Source organism: Heterodontus francisci, chromosome 10 (assembly GCF_036365525.1).
Source record: "Heterodontus francisci isolate sHetFra1 chromosome 10, sHetFra1.hap1, whole genome shotgun sequence".
NCBI lineage: Eukaryota > Metazoa > Chordata > Chondrichthyes > Heterodontiformes > Heterodontidae > Heterodontus > Heterodontus francisci.
In genome coordinates, this window is record NC_090380.1 from 71330248 (window position 1) to 71356455 (window position 26208).

Here is a 26208-nt window from a genome sequence, read left to right on the forward strand (position 1 = left end):
TTACCATAGGAGTCATTAGAGCTACACTTATCAACTGAGTGAAAACTGCTCCAGTTATAGAACATAGAATATTACAGCGCAGTACAGGCCCTTCGGCCCTCGATGTTGCGCTGACCCTGACGTTGCGTTCTCCCCTGACCCAAAACTAGTCCAATGACAGAAATAATAGGAATCGCATATTGTTTGGACAAAATGAGTCAGGGCAAAGACATGCGGAAACACACTGCTGCACTTTCTCCTCCCCTCTTTGCAACAAACTCAGAGATGATCCCAACAGGACAGCTAGTAAGCTTGAAGTTTCCTTGGTTATCTAAACTTGAGAAGAACTTTACTGAGTCTCAGACCAATAATCAATACAACTCAACCAAGCACTGGCTGCAGAAAAATTTCACAAAATCATTACAGCATAGAAGGTGGCCATTCAGCCCACTGTGTCTGTGCTGGCTTTACGAAGGAGCAATTCACCCAGTGCCATTCCCCCGCCTCCTCCCTACAGCCCTGCACATTCTTCCTTTTCAGATAATAATCCAATTCCCTCTTGAATGCCTCAATTAACCTTCCTCCACCACAGTCATGCAGTGCATTCCAGATCCTAACCACTCAATGCATGAAAAAGTTTTTCAAGATGTTGCCATTGCTTCTTTTGCCAATTACCTTGAATCTGTGCCGTCTTGTTCTCAATCCTTCCAGCAATGGCAAGTTTTCCCTCTCTACTCTGTCCAAACCTCATGATTCTGAATACCTCTATCAAATCTCCTCTCAACCTTCACTTCTCCAAGGAAAACAGTCCCAACCTTTCCTATCTACGTAATTGAAGTCCCTCATCCCTGGAACCATTCTCATAAATTTTTTCGACACTTGCTCTAATGCCTTCACATCTTTCCTAAAGTGTGGTTTCCAGAACTGGACATAATATCCCAGTCGAGGCCAAACTCGTGTTCTATACAAGTTCAACATAACCTCCTTGCTTTTGTACTCTATATCCCTATTAATAAAGCCTAACAGTAATTTGTTTCCATCTTGCTGAAGTTTAGGAATGCTCTTCTGAATAGCTGTAACTTTTTTATGAGACTGACAAATCTGCTCAACTAGATCCTAAAGAGTTATGACAATCAATCAGGTTTCTGTTTTAACTAAACAGAATAGCTTAACCTGTGAGGAGATTAGTTTCCCAACATTGAGAATTAAATCAGTTTTAATGATAAAATACAACACTACCCCATTAAACCATCATGCAAAGTGACTAGGCCACAAATTAGATATGGGTGAGATCTAATAGAATTTTTGAAGTCCCAGTCATCATCTATCTGATATAAAACAACTGACATAACACAATAAATTACAAACTGATCTGTAAGACTCCAAATAAGAAATTCTCAAATATTGAAAACACCTCCCCTTTAAGTGGACAATCAACTAATGAGAAGGTAATCTGTGGAAATAGCCACTAGCTTTAAAGTTTCAAAAGGGATTAAAGGAATTTAAACTCTGCTGCAATTGATAATCTGCAGGACTCAGCAGGAAGTGATCTGCAACACAACAGCTTTTGAAATTCCAAATCACTAGACCAGGAAATCTTATTTATGACTGAAACTGCTGACACAAACTTTACTGCGCATGTGATTCTTCAGGGAAGAGGATACACTGACCTTGAACTCCTGAACTTACCTATCATTATATAAATAGAACAACATAGGCAGTTTTCCTTCAGAGGAAAAAACATAGCTTAGTGTTTGACAAGATTTGTGGTAATTCTTGCGGTTAGAAAACATTCCTTTGAGATTAGGCTGGCTTAACCTGCACACTGCAATATGCCTCAGTTAAAATAGAAACATAATCAACAAAGTATTCTGCAGTATATGAATCACATGTGAACATCACTGTACTCAGCAAACAACCTTCTGTGGTTTGATTTTAATCCGTTATTTTAGTGGCACTGTAAACTAGAAGCCTACCCCTATGACTATCTGCTAAATGAAGTACAGTACCAAAGTGACTTAAATTGTCTATTCTCAAAATATTGAGTGGGTAAGTTCACCACACTAAATAGATCATCAATCAAAGATTGAAGCAAGATGCACAACACCAGGGGTAGCAATGGATGTTAGAAAATGCTACAGTTCCTCCTCCAGACCACAAACCCCTATTAGAGAAGAACATATTTGAACATCAGGCAAGGACAGGATACTCAAATGTGATGGCTCCTCACAATGAAACAGATTCACATTTGCACTGAGACTACTTGGGGGCAGGAGTGGAAAATATAGTGAGAGGACAAAAGGGAGAAGCAATTGAGTTTTCCACTCCACACTTTGCTGTTAAAAACTTTTATAGAACCCTGACCTCAAATGGTTTTCAGAAAGTCGAAAGAACAGTTGCTCTTGGCAAAGCAGAATCACATTAATCACCACATATTTAATTACTGATTAGTGTAGAATTATAAACCAAGACTCCTGCAACCCATCAATATCACAATTTTAAACATGAACTTAATATATACAGCAGCTATGCATCCATGCTTGGCCCTTTCAAGAGAGGATCATATCTTTCACCCTTTTAAAGAACAGTCAGCTCACAAATTCTCATGCTATTTGAGACATTAAGGAGAACACATTCATTTTGTCAAAGAGCTAGAATTTAAATTTGAAATGATTGCCAATAACTTACATTTATACAGCGCCTTGAATGCAGAAAAGGATCTGAAGGCACTTTACAGAATTGTAATTACACCAAAGTGAACACAGCCACAAAAGAAGTAGACTTTAAGTAGAGCCTCAAAAGGGATGAAGTGGTCAAGAGGTTTTGGGAGGGACTTTCAGAGCACAGGGCATAGACAGTTTCTCCAGCCACTATCCAGATTGCTCACAAGCTGGGTATTCTGTTTCAAGCTGAGCTCAGCTTAAACTCCATATCTACTCCATCAAAAAGTCTGTTTCCTGTCTCACACCATGTCCTAATCGTCTATCACCTGAGTCATTGCTGACCACATTGGTTCCTGAACTTCAATATTTCCAATTTAAAATTCCACCCTCGAGTTTAAACCCCTTCATGACTTTGCTCCTCCCCATCTCTGCAATCTTCTCTAGTCCCAAATCCTCCCCTCTCCCAGAATACTTCAATGGCTGGTGCTCGTGCAGTTCATCCCATTCCCAACTTTCTCACGTAGTCCCACCATTAGAGGTCATGCCCTCAGCTGTCGAGGGTGGGGGCTGAAAATGATTATTTTGGACTTCCCAATGTTTAAACTGAAGGAAATTGCACCTCATCCCCAAGACAGGGTGCCAGTCAAGCAATCTGACAGTGCAGAGACATTGGAGGGGCTGAGAGAGATGGGAGAGGCAGAGCTGAGGTGTTGGTAGCGTGCATGTGAAGAGTGGAGAGTGGATGTAGTAACCTATTAAAATTGCACACACCACTTTTGCTTTGGGGTAGAGCAACATTATTTACAAGTGCACAGACAAAACATGGCATTTGTAGAAAATATACTGAACAGAAAAGTACTGAACAAAGAACCACTGATGAACATTGCCTACCCGAGTCAGGTCTGTACCATATTTGCGCTGGAGTTCATCCAAATCGAGTTTATGATCATCCTGGAACAGGAAAGCTAAACATTAGATAATCTCAAACATTTTCCGCATGAATCAGAGAGACAGTAAAGACACCAAATAAAATGAATATGCCCCACTCTCAAGACAAAAAAAAAAGAAACATACCAGTGACACTTCTTTCTTAAGTTCCTCCATATCCTTTTTTTTAGATTTCTTATCTTTCTTTTTGGACTTGGTAGCATTCTCTGATGTTGCCGCAGGCTCATATTTGTCACTTGCAATCTAGAAAGAAAATAATTTAAATATATTATATGGAAGATGCGCATAGAAAATATCACACTGTTGGAAAACCGACCTGGAAACAAGAAGAAATCTTTTTTAAAAACTGTAGCCAACTGCTAAACAGTTATATTAATGCCACAAAAGTCTGCGCACCATGCAATTCACCCGTGCAGGATGCTGTTGAACAAGCCCAGAGATATTTGGCAGTTTGCAAGATAGGTAATTATTCAAGACCTAAAGTTTTGCAAAACTTGAAGTTCAGTCTGAGAGATTATGATTTTTAAACATAATTGCACTCCTGTTTGAGCTCCACAAACTGCCATTTGGTAGTAACTTATTCAGCCCACCCTGCAGCACTGCTGAAGGCAGCAACTTAAATTCTAGTGGGGCGAGCATCAGTTGGATCAGTGTGTTTATTCCGTTCGATGAAATGCACTTTGCATACTCGAGCGTTTGCCAGCTTAGCCGGAGTTCAAGGGTAGCTATTGTAACACATCACCCTTCTAATGGGAAGGCAATCACCTCAAATTGCTGCCACAATAAAAGCAAAATACTGCAGATGCTGGAAATCCAAAATAAAAACTGAAAGAGCTGGAAATCCTCAGCAGGTCTGGCAGCATTTGTGGAGAAGCAGAGTTAACATTTCTGGTCTGTGACCTTTCAATCAGAACTGGCTAAGATTAGAAAAGAATTAGGTTTTAAGCAAGTGAAGGTGGGGGAGGGGGGATGGGTGGGGTGGTGGGTTGGTGGGAAAGAGAAAAGGGAAGGTGTGTGATAGGACAGAGGGCAGGCGAGATTGTATAACAAAGCTGTCATGGGACAAAGGCAAAGCGTGTGTTAATGCTTGTGGTGAAAGACAAAGCATTAATCCAGAGAGTGTTCATGGCAGAATAATGAGCAGTTTGGTCTACATGTAAAACAGGCACCTGGTTAAAAAATAAAATAAAATAATAATTTTTTTTTTCAAAAGGCCTGTCATGTTCTGAAATTATTGAACTCAAGGTTGAATCCGCGAGGCTGTAGAGTGCCTAATCGAAAGATCAGGTGCTGCTCCTCGAGCTTATGTTGATGTTCACTGGAACACTGCAGCAGGCCAAGGACAGAAATGTGGGCATGGGGTGTGTTGAAATGGCCCTACATCATTTCGACAATTTCCAGTTTCCTGGCCCTAACCGCCTTCTCTTCACTATGAATGTCCAATCCCTCTACACCTCCACCCCCCACCAGGACAGTCTGAAGGCTCTCTGCTTCTTCCTTGAACAGAGGCCCAACCAGTCCCCATCCACCACCACCTTCCTCGGCCTGGCTGAACTCATTCTTACATTGAACAACTTCTCCTTCAACTCCACTCACTTCCTTCAAATAAAAGCTGTTGCTATGGGTACCCATACGTCCTAGTTATGCCTGTCTTTTTGTGGGATATGGCGAACAGTCCTTGTTTGAGTCCGACTCAGGCCCCCTCTTTTGATGATCGTATTGGTGCCACTTCCTGCTCTTGCCCCGAACTGGAAAACTTCTTCAACTTTGCCTCCAATTTCCATCCTTCTCTCACCTTTAAATGGTCTATCTCTAACACTTCCCTTCCCTTCCTCGATTTCTGTCTCCATCTCTGGGGATAGGCTGTCTACTAATATTCATTATAAGCCCACCGACTCCCACGGCGATCTTGATTATACTTCCTCACACCCATTTTCCTGTCAGAACTCCATCCCATTCTCCCAGTTTCCTCGTCTCGGATGCATCTGTTCCGATGAAGCGACCTTCCGCAACAGCGCTTCTGACAGGTCTTCCTCTTTCCTCAACTGAGGATTCCCCCTCACTGTGGGGGTGACAGGGCCCTCAACAGTGTCCGACTTACTTCCCGGACTTCTGCCCTCACCCTTTCTCCTCCCTCCCAGAACCGTGACAGGGTTTCCCTTGTCCTCATTTTCCACCCCATCAGCCTTTACATCCAAAGGATCATCCTCTGCCATTTCAGTCACCTCCAGCGTGATGCCACCAAACACATCTTCCCTGCCCCCCCTTGTCAGCATTCCGAAGGGATCGTTCCCTTCATGACACCCTGGTCCACTCCTTCATCACCCCCAACACCTCATCCCCTTCCCATGCAATCGCAGGAGGTGTAATACCTGCCCTTTTAACTTCGCTCTCCTCACGATCCAAGGTCCCAAACACTCCTTCTAGGTGAAGCAGCGATTTACTTGTACTTCCTTCAATTTAGTATACTGTATTCACTGCTCACAATGCGGTTGCCTCTACATTGGGGAGATCAAACACAGATTGGGTGACCGCTTTGTGGAACATCTCCGCCCAGTGTGAAAGCATGACCCCCTCTGTAAACCTTGTGAAGCTACAACACAGGACTACCTGCATTCCTAACAGCAGAAGCAGCATGCGATAGACAGAGCTTAGCGATCCCACTACCAACAGATCAGATCTAATATCTGCAGTCCTGCCACATCCAGTTGTGAATGGTAGTGGACAATTAAACAACTAACAGGTGGAGGAGGCTCCACAAATATCCCCATCATCAACGATGGAGAGCCCAGCACATCAGTGCAAAAGACAAGGCTGAAGCATTTGTAATCATCTTCAGCCAGAAGTGCCAAGTGGATGATCATCTCGGCCTCCTCCTCAGGTCCCCAGCATTACAGATGCCAATCTTCAGCCAATTCAATTCAATCCACGTGATATCCTGACTCCCCACCATCTACAAGGCACAAGTCAGGAATGTGATGTAATACTCTCCACTTGCCTGGCTGCATGCAGCTTCAACACTCAAGAAGCTCGACACCATCCAGGGCAAAGCAGCCCGCTTGATTGGCATCCCATTCACCACCTTCAACATTCACTCCCTCCACCACCAATGCATCGTGGCAGCAGCATCATCCACAAGATGCACTGCAGCAACTCACCAAGGCTCCTTTGACAGCACCTTCCAAATCCGTGACCTCTACCACCTTGAAGGACAAGGGCAGCAGATGCATGTGAACACCACAATCTGCAAGTTCCCCTCCAAGCCACACACCATCCTGACTTGGAACTATATCGCCATTCCTTCACTGTCGCTGGGTCAAAATCCTGGAACTCCCTTCCAAACAGCACTGTGGGTATACCTATTCCACATGGACAACAGCGGTTCAAGGCGGTGGCTCACCACCACCTTCTCAAGGGCAATTAGGGCGGCCCACATCCCGTGAAATAAAAAAACTTACATTTATATGATGCATTTAATGTAGTAAAACGTCCCAAGGCACTTTACAAGAGCAATGCCAATAAAAAAAAGCACCAATTCGCAAAACGAGATATTTGGACAGATGGCCAAAAGTTTGATTAGAGGTAGGTTTTAAGGGGAATCTTAAATGAGAGAGAAGCAGAGAGGTGTAAGGAGAGAATTCCAGAGCTTGCTGTCAAAGTAGCTGAAAGCACAGCTGCCAATGGAGTGATTAAAATCAGTGATGGGCAAGAGGCCAGAACTGGAAGAGCACACAGATTTCAAAGGCCAGTCGGGCTTTATGAGACTACACAGATAGGCAGGGGGCTGTGCCATGGAGGGATTTTAGAATTGAGGCATTGTCAGAGTGGCAGTCAGTGAAGGTCAGCAAACACACGGGTGACGGGTAAACGAGATTTGGAGTGAGTTAAGATATGGGCGGCAGAGTTTAGCATGAGTGCATAGCAGAAGATGAGACACCAGCCAGGAATGCATTGGAATAGTCAAGTCTGGAAGTAACAAAGGCATGAATGAGGATTTCAGCAGATGAACTGAGGCTGGGGTGGAGTCAAGCAAAGTTATATAGGTGGAAGCAAGCAGTCTTGGTGATGGTACTCACGGTGAAGCACAACAGCAAGGGTGCAAAGTCTTACGTAACTTTAAGAGTTGCCAGTGATGGATGTTGCGGTAAGGGAACAAAGTTTGTGGCAGGAACCAAACCCAATGGCTTTAGTCTTCCCAATATTTAGTTGGAGGAAATTTCTGCTTATTCAGTATTAAATGTTGGACAAACAGTGTGACAAATCAGAGACAGCGGAGGGTCTAAAGATGTGGTGGTGAAATAGAGCCGAGTGTCGCCAGCATACACGTGGACCTGATGTGTTTTTGGATGATACCGCCAAGGGGTAACATCGGTGAGAAATAGAAGGAGGCCAACGATGGATCCTTGGGAGACACCAGAAGTAACAGTGCAGGAGTGGGAGAAGATATTGCAGATGATTTTTTTACAATGATTTTTGATAAAAAAGAATGGAACCGAGCAAGGGCTTAGATGACAAAGAGACATTGGAGGAGGATGGGGTTGTCAACTGCGTCAAAGGCAGCAGACAGGTCGAGAAGGACGAGGAAGGTTGGTTTATCACAGTCACGAAGAATGTCATTAGTGACTTTGACAAGAGCTGTTTCAGGACTGAGGTGTGATTGAAGGGTTTCAAATATAGAATTGTGGGACAAATGGGCAGAGAATTGGGAAGCAACAAGGTGTTCAAGGACTTTGAAGTGGAAAAGGAGGCTGGAGATGGGGCAGTAGTTTGCAAGGAGAGGGGTCAAGGGTAAGTTTTATAAGGAAAGGGGTGATAACTACAGATTTGACGAGGAAGGAGACAGGACGTGAGGAGAGTAAACCATTAATATCAGCTAACATGAGGCCCAGAAAGGGAAGATGAGTGGTCAGCGGTTTGGTCGGAATAGGGTCAATCGAGCAGGAGGTGGGCCCATGGAGAAGATGTCAGAGGTTGGAGAGGACTGAAGGAGATGGGAAAGAATCTACAGAAAAATGCAAGTTCAGGGCTAGGGCACTGAGGGGCATTTGGGAAGTTTGTCCCGATGGGCTAAGGGAAGGGAGGAAAGCAGCAGTGACAGCTGATTGGATAGTCTCCATCCTTGTGACAAAAAAGTAGGAGTTTTTTCCCCATTTGCTGGTGGAGGTGAGGGTCGTGGAGAGAGACGAGTGTGGTTTAAGATGATGGTTAGTGGTGAAAAGAAACTGTGGGATTATCTTTGCATTCCTGGATGATTTTAGTATAGTGAGGAGCTTTAGCAATGGACAGCATAACCTGATAATCTTTAAAGTCGTTCAGCCAGATTTGGCGATGAATGGTTAAACCAGCTGTTCGCCAATGATGTTCAAATTTGATTCCTTGGATTTTAAGGGAGTGGAGAGAAGGGTACATTGGGGGAATGATTAAAGTGAAAATGTCAAGCGTTTTAATGGGGGCAAGGACATGAAAGGTGGAGGCAAGGGTGTGATTTAGTGAATTGGTTAGATTTTAATCAGCTACAACAGTTTGATGTAGACTTGTGTATCTATATATTGTTATGGATTGAGTTTTTACTTTGAGGGAAAAGTAGGTAAAAAGCAAAAATGATAGTACAACAATTGTACTCTCCATATTTAACTCAAATCAAGAGTCTGGAGAAATTAGATTGGAACAGCCGCCTGCCTTAAGTACCAGAAGGTTAAAACTGACACTTAGCATCTTCAAAAGCTTTTGGACCCTACCCTCAATCAGTTAAAAATTCCCAGTGTGGACCATTACCTACCATTTGCACTATAACATGGTTTACTATTAAACTGAAAGGACCTTTACAATGTTAACAATCATGGGATACAAAGGGTTTGCATTTTTCATCCCCTCAGACTCACTGCTGTTTTTTTCCTCCTTTTTAAAATTTAGCAGTACACACTGCTAGATGGAAAAGTAGCTCCATGGGGTTTAATTACAATTAAACAATAGCCTCATTCACTAGACAAACTTCAGTAAACAAGGTCATTCAGAATCAAATACAAAAGCAAAATACTGCAGATGCTCGAAATCTGAAATAAAAACAAGAAATCTTGGAAATACTCAGCAGGTCTGGCAGCATCTGTGGAGAGAAAAACAGAGTTAACGTTTCAAGTTGAACTGAGTTCTGAGGAAGGGTCACTGATCTGAAACATTAACTCTGCTTCTCTCTCTGTGGATGCTGCCAGACCTGCTGAGTATTTCCAAGATTTCTTGTTTTTATTTCAGATTTCGAGCATCTGCAGTATTTTGATTTTATTATATTACTGCATTGAAATCTTATTCAACAACTGGACCCTCCTCCCATCCCTTACATGCTGGCAACAGTCACACGGATTAAATTTATTCTGATGTAAAGTAAAATAGAATGCTAGTAATGAGCAGCCTGTTCCACCAGCACTGTAGAAAAACAGCCTAAATCAGGACCCACCCTCTAAGGACAGGAAACTTTGCACCTGAGAACACATTATACTAAAGCACCTTGACAGTTGCCTAATGCAAGTGATGCTGAAAGGTGAAATCTATAAGAACCCTATAAGTAGCCAGGATCATTTCAAATTTAAAGGCAAAATGTCTCCAATACCTCCCAGAAAACAGCATTACACAAGTCTTCCAATCGGGGCCCATCGGCAGGCAAGCATACACAGACCTGGCCATTCAGCCCTAGGGCTTGTTTTACAATTCATTTAGATCATGACAATCTATACCTCAACTCCATTTCCTTCCCTTTGCTCCACATCGCTTGTTACCCTTACTGTACAAAAATGTGTCAATCTCACACCATACTGGAGCAGCATGGCAAGTTTCCAAATTCTATATCTTTCTCTTTTCTCGATTCGTTAGCGTGTTATTTCACTTGCTACAAACACTATACCAGCACCTCCCCAGCCACTGATTCAGGCTGGATCAGACCAATTGCAACATTGCTGCTTTATTTGATCCCAAGTTAAGCTCCTGACCCTATCTCCTCTCCATTACGGACTGTCTGCTCCCACCTCCGTAACCTCTCAATACCAGAACTACTGCTCACTTTCAGGCAATGCACCCCAACCTGCGTATCCTCCAGCTTCCCATTAATTTCAACTTATCCAACACTCGTCAACTGTATCCTGCATCAAATTTCACTCATCCCTCACCCCTGCTCTCGCTGATTTACACTGGCTCCCCAGTGACTTCCATTTAAAATTCTCATCCTTATGTTTAAATCCCCTCAAGACCTCACCCCTCCCCATCTCTTCCACACTTAACCCTCACCACCCTAAACACTGGAACACACTACCCCTGGTTCTGGCCTCTTATGCATTCTCCCATCCTATCACCCCCATTTTTGGTGGCCGTGCCTTCAGTCACTCACATCCATGCTCTAAAATTTCTCCCTAAACCCCTCTTCTCCTTCATGATTTTTTTTTGACCAAGCTTTTGGCCATCGTAATTTGTAAGACGTAATTTGTACTTTAGCTCGGTGTCCAATTTTCCTCCCACCTCTGTCAAGCACAGTGGGGAAATTTTCTATATTAAAAATGCTATATAAAATGTAAGTTGCTGTATATATTCTCCTTGTATGTCATTTCTGCTGATGCATTCATACTAAAATGTTTTCTGCAATGGCAGCTAATACTATCTTTGGGGAGTTAAGACAGAGGACCCCAGGAGCATGTTAGTATTTGTAATGGGGTTTTCCAACATAGAAGTTTTGAAACCTCTGTTTTAATAAGACATAAGTACTTAGCTTGTAGCAGAGTCAGATAACTACAAGTTAGTATAATTTGCCTGTTCAAAGTTCAAGCAAAAATTATGACATGGCAAGAAGGTGAGGTGAAATAAAACAAACTGCAAAAACAAAATGAGAGAAAAGTGCAACTGAAAATCAGATGGCTATTTGCAACCTACCCTCTATTTTTTTGAAGTGGGTGGCCCCTTTAAATTTTTTTGCGCTATTCCATACATATGGTAAATTAAAGAGGCCAACTTGTGCTGAGCCTGCCAGGGATTTACAGGTTGCTGCATACATTGGTCATTATCATGTTTTCCAATGTTAGCACACAGTCCTCAATAGCTACAGCGGTGGGTTCTTGTGACAGAAAAAAAATTCTTTGCATATAGATTAATTGCAGCAGTTTCCAGCTTTCCTTCAAATATCAAAAGTTCCATTATAGGACAGACAGCAGCCATTCAGCCTTAGGGCCTGTGTTTTGCAATTCATTTAGATCATGACAATCTATACCTCAACTCCATTTCCTCCCTTTCCTCCATATCCCTTGTTACCTTTACTGTACAAAAATCTGTCAATCTCACACCATACTGCCAACATGATTTATCAGTACTTGAATATCTTATAAAAAGCAGTGCAAAATTATGGCCTACAGTAAAATGAAACCAGAACATGACTCTTCAACTAGAAGAAAATCTAATCCACTGTACCAAATTCTAAAACTGTGCTAAAAATGGACATCTTCAGAGCATGGTCACCTTAGAACAGTGGTGTATGCTGATAAAAGTAGAACTCGAAGACAGCAGTCATTAACATCTGATAATTAATTTTTCATTATGGTTACAAGTTGCTTAGTTACTAAATCTTATTGATTTAATGGAGGGAAATACCCACCGTTTTAATTTTTAATTTCAATCACTTCAGAATGGCAAAGACTGCTCAAGCAACTTTTCTGCTGAACTTGGTTACTTAGAGAAGAAAATTCACCTGATAAAGACATAAACTACCCTCAATGTCAGTACAAGACACTGAAAAATTTTAATCTCTGGCTAGACTGCATGAGTTATCATTATTTTGTTTGTGAATCATGTTATTTTCAGCAACTCAGTCTAAACATGAGGTTTATTCTCAGCAAATTCTTGTAGATAATAGCTAAATGTTTTGAAAACAGCAGTCTCTGCATCCCAGAGTAGCCATTAAAGGCATCAGGAGAAAAAAAAATTAAATTCATCAGGCAACAGGCAAATTTTGGTTTAAAAACTAGATGAAGTGTTCCAGCCCCCACATGGGATGAAGAAATGCAATGATCACCCTCCTCTCACATTAGGTGAAGGAGCTCAGAGATTTACACCATTCCACACAGCCTCATAGCACATCAAAGAGCATTCAGAACTGTGAACACTGAAAAGAATGGCTTTGAGGATGAGATTCTGGGAACTAAAATTTATGTCAACTTAAAGCAAGCTGTTACACATTAAGTAATATCTCTAATCAGCCCAGAACACACCATTCCACTCCATTCCAATAAACTGTTCAACAGAATAAGGTTTTATTATTGAAAAGTGGGAAAGGTATAGCCAACTGCAGTTATCCAAATGTTCGATATTATGGCAGACCCAGGGAATATACAATCAATTCCAGTTTGACTGGGGTCAGTGCGTTTCAAACAGAATTGAGCCACTAGCTTAAATAAGGTGGGCATGCACTGTAAGCACCAGATCACAATACAGGCACACATTACACATGCTATAAATGATGCACATTATAAAGTGAAATTGGCAGCCATACAGTACATTGTTTTGGTTCTACTCATTACACTATGGTTGCTAACTAATGTCAGAACAGTATGTCCAGTGAACACGCCAATTTTTTTAAAAATACTGTCTTACTGCCTTTTCTACACCTGTGGAATCATGTGAGCATGCAAAATTGGGAGATATCCATCTTGCTAAGTTTCTCAATTCAAGATGATTTGTCTAGGGGTATTCGGTTAGTTAAGTTTCTAAAAAAACCTTGAACTGCAATCTCCCACTCACTTATGTTTGAAGTTACATTCCAGAAATTCCTCCAAAAGCTCCCAGAATAAAATTCAGCTAAAGCTAATTGAAAGAAATCAGCGGAGGGTGCAGGCTACACTGCTCCTTTACCTAAAACACTTTAATATGCATATTGTAATATTGAAGGAAGTTCTGAGGAAATGAAAAGTGTTAGATAAATGCAAGCTCTTTCTTTTAATTGCAGATGTAATGTTGATTATGAATCTTTGTAATCTTCCTAACTCCACCATATCTTTTTGCACTATTTACATTAACTAAGTTTCTTACCCCTCTAAATTCTCTGCCCGTTCAAAAAACACATTTATGTTTGAGTATGGTACCATAGGCACAGGTTGTCCTCTGGTACCTTATCTCACCATCTATCATCCATGACAACGTCAATGAGGAGGAGGAAGGGAAGAGACCCAGCAACCAAAGCTAATCCTGTCCTCATCTGATATTTACACGTGCATGTGTACTTTACAACAAGAGGTATTGAGCAGTAATGAGGAGTTTGAACCCTGGATGACATTGTTACCCTACCCTAGGAAACCAAGTACAGCACCCTCATCACCAACATCTCAACACAGCTGAGATTAACTAATTTGGCACACACAATCAATCCTGGGATCTTCCTTATATGTATGCTACAATTCCATTCCACCCCCTATTTACAATAGTGACTTTGTGCAAGCTTAAGGATGAACCTTTACTGTATTATAGAATCATAGAATGAGACAACACTGAAGGAGGCCATTTGTGTCTCTGTTGGCTCATTGGGGAGCAAACCAATTAATCCCAATCACCTGCTCTTTCCCCATACATCTATCTTTTTTCCCCTTCAGGTATTTATCAAATTCCCTTTTGAAAGCTAGTAATTGAATCTGTTTCCACCACCCTTTCAGGTACGGCATTCCAGATCACAACTTGCCATGCAAGAAGGTATCTCCTCATGTCGCCTCTGGTTCTTTGCCAATCGCCTTAAATCTGTGGCCTCTGGTTATTGATTCTTGCCATTGGAAACAGTTTCTCCTTACTTACTCTATCAAAACCTTTCATGATTTTGAACACCTTTATCAAATCCCCAGCTTGTCCAGTCTCTCCACATAACCGAAGATTCTTATCCCTCTTTTTTTCCCCAAAAATATACTTTATTCATAAAAATCTATAAAAAATACATTACAGAACAATTCAAAACAGCACTAAGCTGACATTCCAGGAACTGGAAAGGAGATTAGTTTTCTTCAATACAGGAGTGAATTGCCTCACAACCCTTCCATTCCATTTTACATGCAATGTACATTTTACAGCAAAATCATATTTGGTGTATACAGCCCGAGGGGTTTCCCATGGGTCCAGCCCCTTGGTTCTCTATGGCGGTTGCTCCAAGTTTTAGTGCGTCCCACAGCACGTAGTCCTGGACCTTGGAACGTGCCTGTCTGCAACATTGGGTCGTCGACAACTCTTTGCACTGGAAGACCTGCAAGTTTTGAGCAGCCCAAAGAACGTCTTTCACCGAATTGATGCTCCTCCAGCAGCAGTTGATGTTTATCTCTGTGTGCGTCCCTGGGAACAGTCCATAGAGCATAGACTTGTGTTACAGAGCTGCTTGAGATGAACCTCGACAAAAAGCACTGCATCTCTTTCCACACCTGCTTGGCAAAGGTACATTCCAGAAGGAGGTAGGCAACAGTCTCTTCCCCACCACAGCCACCTCAAGTACAGCATGTGGAGGCACTGAGATTCCAGGCATGCAGGAAGGATCTGCTGGGCAGAGCCCTTCTCACCACCAGCCAAGCTACGTCTTGGTGCTTGTTTGAAAGTTCTGATAAGGCATTCTGCCAAATGACTTGGGTAGTCTGCTCGGGGCACCATCCGACAGGATCCACCATCTCCTTTTCCTGTAGGGTCTTGAGGACATTCCGTGCAGACTACTGCCTGATGGATCGGTGGTCAAAGGTGTTTTTCTACACTAACTTTTCCACGAAGGATAGGTGGTACAGCACGGTTCAACTGGATGGAGCGTTCCACGGCAATTGGCCAGATCCGTCCTTCACAACACTGGGGACAGATAGAACCTCAGCGCGTAGTGACACTTGGTGTTTGCGCACTGGGGCTCTATGTACAGCTTGATGCAGCTGCACACGAAAGTGGTCATCAGAATGAGGGCGACGTTGGGTACGTTTTTTCTGCCCTTATCCAGAGGTTTGAACATGATGTCCCTCCAGACCCGGTCCATTTTGCATCTCCAGATAAAGCGGAAAATGGCTCGGGTGACCGCCACATCATAGTAGTGGGGTACGGGCCAGACCCGCGCCACATACAGCAAGGTGAGTGCCTCGCACCTGATGACCAGGTTCTTACCCATAATGGAGAGAGAATGCTGCCTCACATGCTCAGTTTATGGCGTAGCATGGCTACTCGCTCCTTCCAGGTTTTGGCGCACGCCCCAGCCCTTCCGAACCTTATCCCCAGCACCTTCAGGTAGTCTGACCTAACAGTGAAGGGGACAAAGGATCAGTCGGCCCAGTTCCCAAAGACCATTCCCCCGCTCTTGCTGCGATTTACTTTGGCTCCCGAGACCAGTTCGTACTGGTCACAGATGCTCATCAGTCTGCGAACAGACAGCAGATCAGAGCAGAAAACGGCGACGTCGTCCATGTACAAGAAGGCTTTGACCTGAGTGCCTCCTCTGCCTGGGATTGTCACTCCTCTTATGTCCACATCCTTCCTAATGGACTCAGCAAACAAACAAGACAGGGGAGAGAGGACAGCCCTGCCGGACTCCAGATTTGATCGGGAAACTTTCTGATTCCCACCCATTGATTGCGCTACTGATATTTGTGTGGAGCAGTTTGATCCAATTGCAGATTCGCTCCCCAAACCCCATTTTGGAGAGCACGTCCATCATGTATGAGTGCAATATCCTGTCAAATGTCTTCATCTGGTCCAAGCTGAGCCCCCTGTCCCATACATAGGGCGATCGTATCCTTGCGTAGCGCGAGACTATCAAAGATCTTCCTGCCAGGTACAGTACAGGTCCGGTCAGGGTGAATCACCAATTCCAGAGCAGACTTGACCCAACTGGCGATGATTTCGGACGGAATCTTGTAGTCTACATTAAACAATGAGATGGGCTGCCAATTTCTAATCTCCATCCTCTCCCCCTCCCGCTTGTAGAGGAGGGTGATGATGCCTTTCCTCATGGATTCTGACATGCTGCCAGCCAGAAGCATATTCTCGTGCGCTTCTAGCAGGTCTGGGCCGATTCAGTCCCACAGAGCCGAATACAACTCAATCGGTAAGCCGTCACTTACGGGAGGGAGCTTTACTCGTCTCGCAGGACCGGACTCCTTTGTCAGCTCGCCAAGAGTTAGCAGTTTGTCCAGACTCTCCCACAAGCTATCTAAGACCTCCGTGATAGATGACAGGAAGGACTGGGAGGCCTTGCTGTCCGTGGGCTTCACATCGTACAGCCCAGCACAAAAGGATTTGCTAATCCTTATTATGTCAGACTGCGAAGACATTTCCGAGCCATCCTCTTCTTTCAGGCTGCTGATCACAGAGCTCTCTCTGTGTACCTTTTGGAAGAAGAAACGCGAACATATCTCATCCTGCTCAACGGAGCAGACTCTGGACTGGAAGATCTTGGAGGCCTCCGTGACAAAGAGCGAGGCTTGCTGGCTCTTCACCTCTTGGAGATTCTCCTTGACCTCGATCCCCATCGACTGCAGCCGGAGCAGATTTTGCATTCTTTTCTGGAGTCGGGACATTTCCCTCTGTGTCTCTCTCCCGCCCTCTGAACACCTTTGAGGATAAAGAACCTCATCCCTGGTGCCATTTTGGTAAGTCACTTTTGTGCCTCTATAGGGTCTTAACACCCTTCCTAAAGTGTGGTGCCCAGAATTGAAAACCACACATTATAGTCATGTTGTCATATTTTGAGCAATTGAGCCACTGGCAATAGCCATGTACTTCACTCTCAGAGTGACATACACAGGACTCCATTTTGTCAACCGAAAACTTGAGCATACACAATACTCAGACTAGGAAATGCACAGGCTACAAGTAGATCCCTTTTTCTTTCATCGGCAACCGTGGGGTCTTAATTGACTGGAGTTGAGATTCTGACCCCACATCCTCTTCATCAAAGACTACCTACTTGCAATTCCCTAATATCGCCCATCTCAGTCACTGCCTCAGCCCATCTGCTACTGAAATCCTATCCATGCTTTGGTTAACTCCATACTCAACTATTCAAGTGCTCTCCTGGCCGCCCTCCCATCTTCTACCCTCCATAAACTGGAACTCATCCAAAGTTCTACTGCCTGCATCCTAACCAATCCTCTTCCCCCATCACACCTGTGCTTGCTGACTTAGACTGGCTTCCGACTTTGTGATTCAAAAATTCTCATTTTGTATTCAAATCGCTCCATGACTTTATCTCTGTAGTCCCTCCAGCCCTAAAAACTTCAAACTCTGCAATCCTCCAGACAAGATGACTTATTGTCCATTCCCTACTTCCTTTGCTTCACAATAAGCAACTGTCTATGTCCCAAGCTCTGGAATTTCCTCCACAAACCTCTAATTTTTTTGCTCCTTAAAGTCTACCTCTAAGTGTTTAATCACTTGTCCTAATGTCTCTTTCTTTAACCCAGTGTCAATTACATTAATACATTCCTGTGAAACATCTTTGGATGTTTTACTAATTAGCACTACATAAATGCAAGTTCTTGTTAAAAAGATGTTACTTAAAAAAAATACACAGGACACAAGGCATAGGTACTTAACTCAGGGGAGGCAGTGGCATAGTGGTAATATCACTGGACTAGTAATCCAGAGACCCAGGCAAATGCCACAGCAGCTGGTGGAATTTAAATTCAATTAATTAATAAAAATATCTGGAATTAAAAGTTAGTCTCAGTAATCAATGGTTATAAAAAAACATCTGGCTCACTAATGTCCTTTAGGGAAGGAAATCTGCCATCCTTACCTGGTCTGGCCAACATGAGACTCCAGACCCACAGGAATGTGGTTGACTCTTAACTGCCCTCTGAAACAGCCTAGCAAGCCACTCAATTGTCAAGGACAATTAGGGATGGGCAACAAATGCTGGCCTTGCCAGTGATGCCCATGTAACAACACAAAAAACTTTTAAAATAGTTGTCTTGTGCAAATACTCAACTGCTATCATTTCTTGTGTAATTTGGCATTTGAATATTTTAGAAAAAGCAAATGTGTCTTTCTTTAGAATGAATATTTGACAGCAAATTGGACAAAAAACTTAACTTCAACAGCAATGCACAATTAGGATCACAAGCTTCTAGATACAATCAGTAAACAGGTAACATCCATAATACCCAAGTTTTTGACAGAATAAAATTAATTCCACTCTACATAAACTCTAGTCAATCATTTTTTGACATTTTGAAAACTTGAGCTGTGGCTTCATTCCACCCCTCCCATGTAGCCTTGTGACTCAGATGTCCCTTTACTGTATTAATTATACGACATTCCCCTTATGTCAGCCTCTCTTGGTGAGGTCCATAGCAGCACTAATGTGAATCACCACTCTCTTCCTGTCTTTGAACAGTTTGCATTGATCAAACTTGTTCCTGTTTACTCCACACCACACCCAATATGACTGAGGTGAAAAGTCTCTGAGGAGTGAAATTCAACCAAAGGACCTTTTAAAAAGGTTGGTCATTTGAATAGTTTTCTGGTTCAATCATGACGTGCTTAATAGTCTTAAGACAATGAAGAGAATTCCAGCTTATTTTTGATCTTGACTTAAAACAACTGAGCACATGAACAACGGGAATTATAATTTAACTGATCAAAAAGATTGAGGCAATCTCTGAACTGTTCTAAAGTGCAACAGCAATGAAGTGAAAACACTGTAATCAGTGGTTTGCCAAGAACATAGGTTACTTATACTAGAATCTCTTTACCCTTAAATCAAAAAATAATAAAACAGATTTCCATCAAGAATGTTTGGCAAAATGTCAGCTTTCTGCTGGGCTGTGCTGGCTAGGTCAGACCAGCAGCCATACATAATACCTGCTTAGCAATGCAGACACCAAGTTTGACCAAGGCAATAACAAACATGTATGCACTTCTTCCCTTGCAACAGAATGATAGCTTTCTTCGTGTTAAGACAGCTATACAGCTTCCATTCATTGGTTATTTACATTTTGTAGTTGATAAGCAGTTTCCAAATTCCTCTCACTTGGTCTGTTGCCTAACATAGGCAATTCTGCCTTTCTGACATTTTTTTTGTCTAAATCAGAACTTAACCATTTTTTCACCTTTTTCTCTATTTTAGGTACTGGAGAAGTAACAGACACACGTACTTTAAAATTTGTGAACTGTCATAAGGCAAACTGACTTTGTCCACGTCAGGTAAATAAACTAGACACACATACAGAGTTACAGCCTAGCATAACACATAGTTTTCAAATGTAAAACATGGAGTCCAGTATCCATTCCCATTTTGAGCCTCTAAGCATTTGAAAAATTATGCAAATGGCAACAGCCCAGTCAACTCAAAGCAGACAAGCAGCACCCAATTTCAACACTGAATTATGTTGTTCTCACAGAGGAAGGACAAAGAGGAAAATAACTAATAGGAGTTTCTAAAGATCAAATGATCTAATCTACTGACAAAAACTAGGAAGTCAGATGATGTATTAATTTCCCATTTACTGACAAATTTATACAAAGTTTGATTAACTCAAAAGAACTGAGGCTTCCCTCAATTACTAACATGTTAAAGAGAACACAGAAATTAGCCCTACAGATCAGAAGGTGCTAGCTTTAAACCCTAATGGGAGCAAAGTTAGCTGGCCCTAGAACTATAACTGCCTTCAGCAACTTTGTATGCAGGCGGGCGTGCTGGACTTACACATGTGAACGGACACCAGGTTAGGAGCAGGTGCAGGTGTGATGGCCCCATGCATAAACAGCATATAAATATTCATCTAGAACAAATAGCCACTGAAGTAAATGAACAAAGGGAAACCTGCATGCATTAAACCAAACCCCAGCAAAATTCAATGCCTTATGATATGGAGTGAAGTAAGTTTGGGAAAGAATATGTTGGCTGGTAGTGTACAAATTAATCTTCCCAAGATATGGAGAACTACTTTCACTTGTTGTACCACTAAATTCACAGCAATATAGCTAGCATTTGACTAGTTTACTTTAGTTAACCTAACCTGCAACAGCTACCTAGAATAGCATTAATGATAAAGTGGTTGGGAGCAGATAATTAGGCTGAGCATGAGCTCTTCTCTACAGTGGCTTCACTACCAGCCACATAATTTAACACTGATCTTACCCTGTACTATTTTTGTCCTCAGTTTGCCAACTGCAGAAGGAGATTAAAGCAGAATTCCTCAGCAAACAGATGTTTTTAACTTTAACACTTTACTGAGGGGTGCAAGTATCTCAATTTATGCAACAGTCCTGAAAACAGAGTTTTAGCAAGTAAACTAACACAAAATGTTGCTTGAATGATCCAATGATTCTTCCTCCTTTCATTGTGTAGAGGTTTATTATACCAGGAAATACTTCAGTAAGCATGACTTGCAACTATTCCCTTACAGGTCACAGATACATTACATTTTTCAAGGTCTAAATCCTCCCTCAAATCAACTAAGTACAAATAAGGAATTGGCAGTCTTGTCGAACAACTCTGCATCTTGACAGCTCAGACTCCATGATACCAGGCTGCTATCAAAAAATAAACCAAAGACAAATGAATGCAGATTTAAAGATAAAACAGAACCAACAATCAACAGCTGCCATTCCAAATCTGTTCAGTAACTGGATTTCATAACTAAATACAGCCTCTGGCCTAAACCCTGAAAGTTAGAGAGAAAAAAATCCCAATTTGCTGCCCACTTTATTTATCTATTTTATTTATTTAGAGATACAGCACTGAAACAGGCCCTTTGGCCCACCGAGTCTGTGCCGACCAACAACCACCCATTTATACTAACCCTGCAGTAATCCCATAATCCCTACCACCTACCTACACAAGGGGCAATTTACAATGGCCAATTTACCTATCAACCTGCAAGTCTTTGGCTGTGGGAGGAAACCGGAGCACCCGGCGAAATCCCACGCGGTCACAGGGAGAACTTGCAAACTCCGCACAGGCGGTACCCAGAATTGATCCTGGGTCCCTTGAGCTGTGAGGCTGCGGTGCTAACCACTGCGCCGCCCCATACTTTCCCTGTATGAAACAAGCCTCAGCTTGCTTTTAAATATCACATTAAACATGTGCACAAATTACAACCTGAACTGTGAAAAACTACAATTCTCAGCTTTTCCACAACGCAAGAAAACTCATTTTCAACCCCTCCCACAAATGCAATGCTGCTGACCCCAGGGAACCATTCTCTGAGTGACCAGCTAGGAATGTTGACCATCTTCCAATGCAGTTCTCAAAATAATGACTTGGGAGCATATGATAATAGTCCAAGCTGACTTGTTCATCAACACTGGGAAGAAATGTCAGGAAGTACCCAAGTGTCTTATCAGCACGATTCGTGACATCAAAGGCATGACCATATACCTTAATACATTGTGGCTTGGTACACTGAAACACTAATGCACTCTATTTATTATAATAATATTTATTATATAATACATCATATTTATTTATGAATAAAGGATCAAGTATGTTGATAAATCAATGTAGTATTTTTATACTTACTATGAATATCACAGTGTATCTAACAAGAAAGCCACTAGCAGAGAAAGAAAAATTGGCCACTAATTGTATGTAAGGTAGAAGACAAAGGGATGGGATAAAGGAAATGTTCTCCAACCGGAGAAGGAATAGAGTTGTGTACCAAGTTTGCAAATGACACTAAGTAAGGAGGCACAATAAGTTGTGTAACTGACAGAAGGAGGTTACAACAAGATACAGACAAATGAGTAAGAAAACTATGGCAGAATAGAGTTAAATATGGGTAAGTGCGTGTCATCCACTTTGATCTTAGAAAGTCAAATCAGCAGAGTTTAATAGGGGAGATTTGGAGCTGTAGAGGAGCAAAAGGGATTTAGGTGTCTACATATACAAGTAACTAAAAGCTAATGCATAGGTACAAAATGTAATCAAAAAGGTTAATGGAATGTTGACCTTGATTTAAAGGGGCTCTTAGTCAAAAGAGAAGTTTGGGCACCAAACCTTTGGAAAGATATTTTGACCTTGGAGGGGTAAAAACAGGTTATTCAGAATGATACCAAAGTCTTCCAGCGCAAAGTACTGTCCACGACCGAGTGTTGCAGACTGGCACATTCCAAGGTCCACATTTGGGCGGCGCAGTGGTTAGCACCGCAGCCTCACAGCTCCAGCGACCCGGGTTCAATTCTGGGTACTGCCTGTGTGGAGTTTGCAAGTTTTCCCTGTGTCTGCGTGGGTTTCCTCCGGGTGCTCCGGTTTCCTCCCACATGCCAAAGACTTGCAGGTTGATAGGTTAATTGGCCATTATAAATTGCCCCTAGTATAGGTAGGTGGTAGGGAAATATAGGGACAGGTGGGGATGTGGTAGGAATATGGGATTAGTGTAGGATTAGTATAAATGGGTGGTTGATGGTCGGCACAGACTCGGTGGGCCGAAGGGCCTGTTTCAGTGCTGTATCTCTAAAAAAAAAAAGGTCCAGGTCTACGTGCTGAGGGACGCACTAAAGCTTGGGGCAGCCGCTGCAAAGGCTCAATGGGGAAAGACCACTGTGTAAGGTCCTCCCATCAAAGTGAAGTGAAGGGCTGGACCCATGGGAAACCCCTCGGGCTGCATACACCAAATATGGGTTTGCTGTAAAATGTACATGGCATGTAAAATGGAATGGCAACTCACTCCTGTGTCGAAGAAAATTGATTTCCTTTGCACTTTTTGGAAAGTCAACTTGGTGCTGTTTTGAACTTTTTTTTTTTAAACAGATTTTTATGAATAAAGTATATTTTTGGGGAAAAAAATGATTTAAAGAGTTAAACTATGATGACAGGTTGCATAAATCTGGCTTGTATTCCCTCGACTTTAAGCAGTTGCGATGTGATTGAACTGAGATGTTTAAAATGATAAAGGCATTCAATAGGGTAGATAAATTAGGGCTTTTAGAAGTGAAATCAGGAAGCAATTTTTCATGCAAATGATCATGTAAATCTGAAACACATCCCCAAAAAACTGTCGATGCTGGGTCAACTGAAATTTTCAGAACAGAGATGGACAGAATTTTTTTGGGTAAGGGTATCAAGGGATATGGAGCAAAAGCAGATGAATTAAATTGAGGTACAGATCAGCAATGATCAAACTGAATAGCAGTACAGGGCAAAGGAGCTGAATAGCCTACTCTTGTTTCTATGTTCCAGAGTCAGGTTGAGACTGCAAAACAAAAAACTCAAGTTATTTTTATGTTATTACTTTGTCAATGTACAGCAGAAGTAAATGATATTTGCACCATCCCAATTGTTATTTTGCACTTCTTACTCTACATTATGTACTTGTTCATGTGATTCAGACACTGGTAGAGTTTATTTATTTATTTATTTTTTTATTTAGAGCTACAGCACTGAAACAGGCCCTTTCAGCTCACCGAGTCTGTGCCGACCAACAACCACCCATTTATACTAAGCCTTCAGTAATCCCATATTCCCTACCACCTACCTACACGAGGGGCAATTTACAACGGCCAATTTACCCATCACCTGCAAGTCTTTGGCTATGGGAGGAAACCGGAGTACCCGTCGAAAACACACACGGTCACAGGGAGAACTTGCAAACTCCGCACAGGCAGTACCCAGAATTGAACCCGGGTCCCTGGAGCTGTGAGGCTGCGGTGCTAACCACTGTGCCACTGTGCCGCATAAGAAAGTTGAAATAATATTGCACGGAAAACAAAATGTTAAAATATCGAGCTGCTCTCCTGGTAAAACAGATGGAGGGAAAAAGAAGGCTTCTTTTCATATTTCTTCAGCTCAGGCACAGAAATATGACTCAGTGATTCAACATCACATTACCACATCAGAACCGGAAGGATGACAGCTTTCAGAGCTATAACTTGAAGCAATCCTTTGAAATTCCATTCAGTCTTACATACAACTATCACCTCATTAGCACCATATTTAAAATATACACAGAATTTCTCTACAATCCCTCTGCCCACACTCCTCCTACATGGATCAATGATCAATCCCACCATTATACAGTCCACTGAATGTTGTGGAGTGGTGGAGATCGCAGAGGTCCATGATTTGCAATACATACCAACCTCTAACCCACAATAAAATTCACTATTTTTAGAATCAAGATTTTCTCAGTTGTTAACAGAATGGTAATACAGGAATGCTATGGTAATAATTAGTTTGATTTTTTTTCCTAAAATAAAATTCATGTCTTTTGCTCCTGTGGAAACTGTTACTACTATATCTGAACTGTGGCACTGATATTGCAAGTGTAGAATCAAAAGGCATGAAATAAGGGTGTGGTAATAGCTGATGGGATAGTACTGTCACTTATCAGCCAGGCACGCTTTAAAACTAAACTTACAGAGCAGAAATCACTATGACTGGTATAGCTGGCACAATGACATTAGTTTGTTGGAATTAAACTCATGATTTTACAACAATCAAAAAAAAAAATCACAAAATTACAAAGCATTAACAGCACTGAAACAGGCCACTTGGAGCAACAGTTCCATGCTGATGCTCCACCCAAGTCTCCTCCTAGACCCGACTACATGTGTCGGGTTCGGCCTATATTCAGAGGCCAGCATTCGGGTCGGGCTGGACAGTGCTGTCTCCAGGAACTCACGGGATCAGGTTCACCCATGATTCCCCACAACTCCATCTGCAGGAATAGCCTGCTGCTGAAACAGATGAACAGGATCACAAGTATTACCATTTGGACAAGGCAGAGCACAATAACATGTTTGATATCATTAAATTTATTGCAATATTTGTGTCGGGTCGGGGGCCAAAAAATATTAAAGGACTCAGGCTGGCTCGGCTGTGTTGGGGTCAGATTTCAATTTTATACCTGAGCAGGCCTTTAGTAGTGTGTGCCACATTCATTCCCTGGGCAAGAAAGTTTCTCCTGAATTCCCTATTAGATTTATTAGTGACTATCATACATTTACAGCCCATAGTTCTGGTCTCACCTGCAAGTGGAAACATTTTCTATGTCTACCCTATCAAACCCTTTCACAATTTTAAAGACCTCTGTCAAGTCACCACTCGGTCTTCTCTTTTCTAGAGAAAAGCGTCCCAGCTTGTTCAATCTTTCCTAATAGATGTAACATCAGTGCTCTTGTATCATTCTAGCATTTTTTGCACCTTCTCTGGTGTCTCTATATCCTTAATAATTTGGAGACCAGAACTGTTCACAGTGCTCCAAGTAGACTGTATAATGAAACCAAGGTTTCATACAAGTTTAGCATAACTTTCTCTTTTCAATTCTATGCTTCCAGAAATGAATTTGTTTACCTTTTTACAGCCTTATGAATCTGTGCCATTACTCTTAGTGATGTGCATCTGTACCACTCCACCCCAGATCCCTCTGCTCCTCTACCCCATTTAGACATTTAGTATTCTTGCTACCAAAATGTATTGACTTCACACTTATTTACATTGACCTTCATTTGCCAATTACATGTCCATTCTGCAAGTTTATGATATGAATGCACTCCAGGGCTTCAGCACAAAAAAAAAATCAAGGCTGACATTCCAAAGCAGTCCTCACGGAATGCTGCAGTGTCAGATGTGCCATCTTTTGGATGAGATGTTAAACCGAGGCCCCATCTGCCTGCTTCGGGTGGATGTGAAAGATCCCATGGCACAATT

At 42.2% G+C, this 26208-nt stretch overlaps 1 protein-coding gene across 1 annotated transcript in view; it reads right to left on the reverse strand.

Annotated features, from left to right (window-relative positions):
• Positions 1 to 26208, reverse strand: part of LOC137374517 (sodium/potassium-transporting ATPase subunit alpha) — a 52639-nt gene that overhangs the window by 24115 nt on the left and 2316 nt on the right. The window contains exons 2-3 of the mRNA XM_068040723.1: positions 3717 to 3833; positions 3534 to 3593 (exon numbers count right to left, since the gene is read on the reverse strand). Coding sequence (XP_067896824.1) covers positions 3534 to 3593; positions 3717 to 3833 — 177 coding nt within the window. The remainder of the gene's footprint in view (positions 1 to 3533; positions 3594 to 3716; positions 3834 to 26208) is intronic.